The sequence below is a fragment of the Herpailurus yagouaroundi genome, unplaced genomic scaffold (genome assembly GCF_014898765.1).
Source record: "Herpailurus yagouaroundi ecotype Mexico unplaced genomic scaffold, PumYag 222, whole genome shotgun sequence".
Classification (NCBI taxonomy): Eukaryota; Metazoa; Chordata; class Mammalia; order Carnivora; family Felidae; genus Herpailurus; species Herpailurus yagouaroundi.
In genome coordinates this window covers 17,637,309-17,643,497 of record NW_024412453.1, presented here as the reverse complement: position 1 = coordinate 17,643,497, position 6,189 = coordinate 17,637,309, and the positions used below count along the sequence as shown (strand labels likewise).

The 6,189-nt window shown below is 44.6% G+C and overlaps 1 protein-coding gene across 7 annotated transcripts in view; it reads left to right on the top strand.

Annotated features, from left to right (window-relative positions):
• Positions 1 to 6,189, top strand: part of PDPK1 (3-phosphoinositide dependent protein kinase 1) — an 86,271-nt gene that overhangs the window by 33,917 nt on the left and 46,165 nt on the right. For 5 of the 7 annotated variants that reach the window (XM_040459347.1, XM_040459346.1, XM_040459345.1 and 2 more), the window contains one exon: positions 4,688 to 4,954. In XM_040459347.1, coding sequence (XP_040315281.1) covers positions 4,745 to 4,954 — 210 coding nt within the window. In that variant the 5' untranslated portion in view covers positions 4,688 to 4,744. Of the gene's footprint in view, positions 1 to 1,593; positions 1,654 to 2,310; positions 2,598 to 4,687; positions 4,955 to 6,189 lie in introns of those variants that run through there. The other 2 variants (XM_040459343.1, XM_040459344.1) reach the window with 2 other exon arrangements.

The window sequence follows — 6,189 nt, the reverse complement described above, 5'->3', positions numbered from 1 at the left end:
TTTATTTATTTATTTATTTATTTATTTATTTATTTATTTATTTATTTATTTTTGAGACAGCACAAGCAGGGCAGGGGCAGAGAGAGAGAGCGAGACACAGAATCTGAAGCAGGCTGCAGTCTCTGAGCTGTCAGCACAGAGCCCGACGCGGGGCTTGAACTCAGAAACCACGAGACCATGACCTGAGCCAAAGTCGGACGCTTAACCGACTGAGCCACCCAGGCGCCCCAGATTCCAGTACCATATTGATTGATTCTCTTTTTTCTGTTCTAAGATATGGAGTTAAGTGCTGTCCTGAGGTCTTTTAACGGGGAGTACTACTAGAAATAAATCTGGGTGCTCTGGGTTTGTTTTGTGGTATTCTGCAACAGTCTGGTGGTGGAGAGGCTAATGATGTCACTGCTAGAACACTTTAGAGCCAGAGAAAGAGAATTCTTTTTATGGTTGTGGGTAAACTTGGTTGTTTTTCTGAAACTCTCTAATCCTTTAGTAATGCCTACCTAAGTTTTTAACTATTTTTACTCCCTTCTCCTTAGTATTTCTTTGTATCTCATCGACAAGTGTTCTGTCATTGCTTTCTTGGTGGATTACCAAATTGCTTTCCAAAAGCATTATAACCTCATCATGGGCTTACTAGTGCCAGCTGCAGTTACAGGAGTGCTCTTGTTTTGGCCTGGCCTGGCCAGCACTTTGTGTTTGTGTGTGTTGTAAATATATTTAATCATTGTTATTATCTGTTTTTTCATCTTCCAACCTCTTCCCTAATTAAAAACATACAGTGCTATCTTTGGTTGCTTTCATTTGTCTTTGAATACTACATGTATTTACATCTCTTGGTTCCTTGAGTTTTCTTGGTTTCTTAAAGTCTTGATGATTAATAGATTTGAATGAGTTCTTGTGTATAAATTAATGCAGTCATATGTAATACAACTGCTTAAAAATTTTTTTTTAACGTTTATTTATTTTTGAGAGACAGAGATAGAGCATGAGTGGGGGAGTAGAGCAGAGAGAGAAGAAGACACAGAATCCAAAGCAGGTTCCAAGCTCCGAGCTGTCAGCACAGACCCCGACGCGGGGCTTGAACTCACAGACTGCGAGATCATGACCTGAGCTGAAGTCTGATGTTTAACCGACTGAGCCACCCAGGCGCCCCTGTAATACCACTGTTTTTAACAACTTATTGAGATATAATTCATATACCATACAATCACCTTTTTAAGTAATTCAGTGGGTTTTAGTGTATTCACAAGGTTATACAGCCATCATCACTATCTAGTTCCAGAATGTTTGGGTTTTGTTTTTTTTTTAACGTTTATTTATTATTGAGAGATAGAGAGACACAGAGCATGAGCAGGGGAGAGGGCAGAGTGAGAGGGGGAGACACAGAATCCGAAGCCATCAGCACAGAGCCCGATGCGGAGCTCGAACTCACAAACTGCAAGATCATGACCTGAACTGAAGTTGGTTGCCCAACCAACTGAACCACCCAGGCGCCCCTAGTTCCAGAATGTTTTTGTCACAGAGCCTTTAGCAGCCCCTCTCTGTTGCCCCCCCCCCCCCCCCGCCCCGCCCCACCATCCCTGACGACCACTTATCTGCTTTCTGTCTATGTATATGCCCGTTCTGGACATTTCATGGAAATGGAATCCCATAGTATGTGGCCTTCTGTGTCTGGCCTTTTTCACTTGGCATCATGGTTTTTATGTTCATTTATGTTGTAGCATGTGTCAGCTCTTTCTCTTTATGACTGAATAATACTCTGTGTTTTTTAAAAAGTTTATTGGGGCACCTGGGTGGCGCAGTCGGTTGAGCGTCCGACTTCAGCCAGGTCACGATCTCGCGGTCCGTGAGTTCGAGCCCCGCGTCGGGCTCTGGGCTGATGGCTCAGAGCCTGGAGCCTGTTTCCGATTCTGTGTCTCCCTCTCTCTCTGCCCCTCCCCCGTTCATGCTCTGTCTCTCTCTGTCCCAAAAATAAATAAACGTTGAAAAAAAAATAAAAAATAAAAAAAATAAAAAGTTTATTTATTAGAGAGAGAGCACGCATGAGCAGGGGAGGGACAGAAGGAGAGGGAGAGAGAAAATTCCAAGTAGGCTCTGCACTGTCAGTGCAGAGCCCATCTTGTGGCTCAAACTCATGAACCATGAGATGATGACCTGAGCCGAAGTCGGATGCTTAACCAACTGAGCTACCCAGAAGCCCCAGTACTCTGTTTTATGGCTAGACTACATTTTGTTCATCCATTTATCCATTGGTGAACATCTGGGTTGTTTTCACCTTTGGTTGTTAAGAATCATGCTGCTGTGAACATTTTTGTTCAAGTTTTGTGTGGACATAAGTTTCCATTTCTCTCGAGTACACGCCTAGGAGTGGAATTGCTTGGTTATATGGCTCCTGTTTCCTTTTGAGGAACTGTCAAACTGTCTGCCAGATTTCTCTCTGCACCGTTTTCTATTCCCAATAGCAGTGTGTGAGGGTCCCAATTTCTCCACATCCTCACCAACATTTGTTCTGATCTTTTTAATTCTAGCCACCCTAGTGGGTATGAAGAGGAATCTCACTCTGTCTTTGATTTGCATTTCCGTAATCACTAATGATGGTGAGCATCTTTTCATGTGCTTATTGGCCATTTGTATATCTTTCTGGAGAAATGTTATTTGGATCCCTTATCTGTTAACTGTGTGTGTGTGTGTGTGTGTGTGTGTGTGTGTGCGCGCGCGCTTGGTTTTAATCGAGTCGTAGGAGTTCTTTATGTAGTTTGGATACAAGCCCCTACCAGATACATGATTTGCAAATATTTCCTTCCATTCTATGAGTTGTCTTTTCACTTTCTTGATGGTGCTTTTGAAGCACAAAAGTTTTTAATTTTGATGAAGTCTCTTTGATCTGCTTTTGTTGCTATTGTTGCTTGTGCTTTTGGTCACATATCTAAGAAACCACTGCCAAGGTCAGGAAGGTTTACTGGTATGTCTTCTAATAAGAGTTCTATACTTTCAGTTCTTATATGTAGATCTTTGGCACATCTGAGTTAATTTCGTATATGATATAAGAAAGACATTCAGCTTCATTCTTTTTGTATGTGGCTATGCTTATGTCCCAGCACCGTTTGTTGAAAAGTCTGTACTTCCCCACTGAAGGGTCTTGGCACCCTTGTTGAAGATCACTGGGCTGTAGATGTCTAGGCATCTTCTGAACTCCATCCCATCCATCTCTGTCTGTCCTGTGCCAGGACCACGCTGCCTTGATTACTGTAGCTTTGTAGTAAGCTTTGAAATCAGGTGGTGTGAGGTGGTCATCTAGCATTGTTCCTTTTTTGAGATTGTTTAGGTATTCTGGGTTCCTTGAATTGCCATATGAATTTTAGGATCAGCTTGTCAATTTCTGCAAGGAAGCCACCTACTATTTTAATAGGGACTGCATTGAATAATTTTTTAAAAAAATTTTAACGTTTATTTATTATTGAGAGACAGAGACAGAGCGTGACCATGGGAGAGGCAGAGAGAGGGAGAGACACAGAATCTGAAGCAAGCTCCAGTCTCTGAGCTGTCAGCACAGCTCAATGTGGGGCTCGAACTCACGAACCTAGAGATCATGACCTGAGCCGAAATCTGTCACTTAACGGATTCCATCACTTAACCATCCAGGAGCCCTGACGTTGAATAATTTTTAAAATCTGTTAAATTTTTGAATTTGTTTAGATAATTTAAAAACAGAACACTTTAACTGGTTTGGAGGTAAGTTTGGTGTGGGGTGTGCAATTGGGCTCAAAATAAGATATTTTCCAAATTGTGTTTTGTTTTTTAATGTTTATTTATTTTTGAGAGAGAGAGCAGGAGAGCGAGCAGGGAAGGGGCAGAAAAGAGAGGGAGACAGAGAATCTCAAGCAGGCTCAATGCTGCCAGTGCAGAGCCTGATACAGGGCTCGATCCTATGAACCCTGGGATCATGACCTGAGCTGAAATCAAGAGTTGGACACTCAGTGAACTGAGCCACTGAGGTGCCCCAGATATTTTCCAAATTGTTAACCAATTATTCAACTTCTGTATTTTTGAGAAGCTTATATATTTATTTTTATCAACTGTAAATTTTTTTTGTAGTTGACGGTTCTTGGACTCTTCTTTCCACGAGGTTATGCTTCCATGTCCTAGGACTGCTAGGTTAAAATTCTATTCATTTGTGAGGGATGCAGTGTTAAAGCTGTCTATTTGTTCAAGTCCTAATTGAATGCCTTCTGTGTATGCAGCCTTGTATGAGGTGCGGGTGGGTGAGTAGGCAGGGAATTCTGGGATGGGGACACTGTGGTCAGAGAATTTGGACTGACTTCCTCTGTGGATGGGTTGGCTGCAGGTGTTGTTTAGGCTTGGCAGTGATGGGAAGGCCAACTGGCTTCAGTGGTGTGTGTGTGGGGGGGGGTCGTTCGACATTCACTCCACCCTGAGGGAGGGGGATGATGGTGGACAGGTGCTGGATGGTGGGGTTGGTGGGCATGCAGGTCAAGAGTGGGGGCTGGGATCTAAGCAGGGAAGGGCCTTGGGAGAGGAGGGCAGTGGCCTGAACCCTGCGGCCGAATTCAGATGGCTTATCCTGTACTTGGCGGTATTTGTGTTTCAACAACGTCAGCGCGTCGCTTCACGTGTTTAGAAAAAGTGAGCTGCTTGGAGCCTTACCATTTTTTCCTGTGTCCACCAGTATGACACCGTTCCTATTCAGTCCAGCGTGGTGTTATGTTCTTGCCCGTCCCCATCAATGGTGAGGACCCAGACTGAGTCCGGCTCGGCCCCTGGCATTCCCAGTGGTGGTAGCAGACAGGGCTCCACCATGGACAGCACCGCGGCTGAGTCCCGATCGAGCGCCAACTCGCTGCAGCACACCACACAGCCACCGCCACAGCCTCGGAAGAAACGGCCCGAAGACTTCAAATTTGGGAAAATTCTTGGTGAAGGCTCTTTCTCAACAGTGAGTACATGCCACCCTCGGGGGTTCAGCTCCTGTTGTGAAGGTGATTTGGGGGCTGGCTAACGCCAAGTGGGTCACATGGTTAAAATATCTAAGCCGTGATTTTGTACTTGAAAGCTTTAAAAGGTATCTTTTGATCTTTCTATTTTTTTTCTTTTAATGTTTATTTTATTTTTGAGAGCGAGAGGGGGAGAGAGCATGTGAGTGGGGAGGGGCAGAGAGACAGGCAGACAGATTTCCAAGCAGGCTCCGGGGCTTGAACCCACCAACTGTAAGATTATGACCTGAGCTGAAATCAAGGGTTGGATGCTCAAGTAAGTGACTGAGCCACCCAGGTGCCCCTGTTTTGTTTTTTGGGTTTTTTTTTAAATGCAGTTAATTTTATCCTAATTTTTATTCTGATTCTAATTTATTTATCAACAAGTTACATCCTGTGTCCTTGTGTCCCATTAGCAAGGTCCTGCCAAGTTTTTCTACCCTTTCTCTTGTAAGGGTCAGCATCAGTATCTCTTCAGGGCTTTTGGGAAACATTGACCTTTATTATTTCTCTTTTATTTAAAACAATGTGTAAAACAGCACAATCTTGACAGCTGCTAGAGGCGCAGCCTTTGGACCTGCTAGCCTCCAAATTCTCGTGGCCTCAGTTTCACAATCAGCAATAGTATTTTCACAATCAGCACCAGCAGGTCACATGCTGGGTACCTCTGTTTGCTACCTGAGTAAGCTGTGCCTGTCTTGGGGCATTTTTCCTTTTAAAGCAAAGAATGAAGGTTCAGAGCAGCCCCTTTGCTGAGGTAGCAGCTCCACGTGGCTGTGGTGAGGCCGGGGGGGGGGTGGGGCGCGGGACGGACTTGTGCAGGCTTGGGGGAAGCCTGAGTGCCTGGACCCAGCAGGGCCCTGCGGATGGCCAGGGCTGGCCAGGGCCGCTCTGCAGCGGCCTCCTGCTGGCAGGGCTTTCTTGCCTGGCCTTTGTGAAAAAACTTCAGGTGAAATGTGTTTCCCCTTTTGTCTTTTTACATTTATGAAATGTTATAAAATACAAAGAACATGAAATATTATAGCTCACCCATGTTCCCAGCTTCATTTAATCAATGTTAACTTTTGCTCCCCTTATAGTTTCCCTTCCTCCTTCCCTTCCTCCTTCCCTTCTTTCCCCCTTCCCTTCCCTTCCCTTCCCTTCCCTTCCCTTCCCTTCCCTTCCCTTCCCTTCCCTTCCTCCTTCCCTTCCTCCTTCC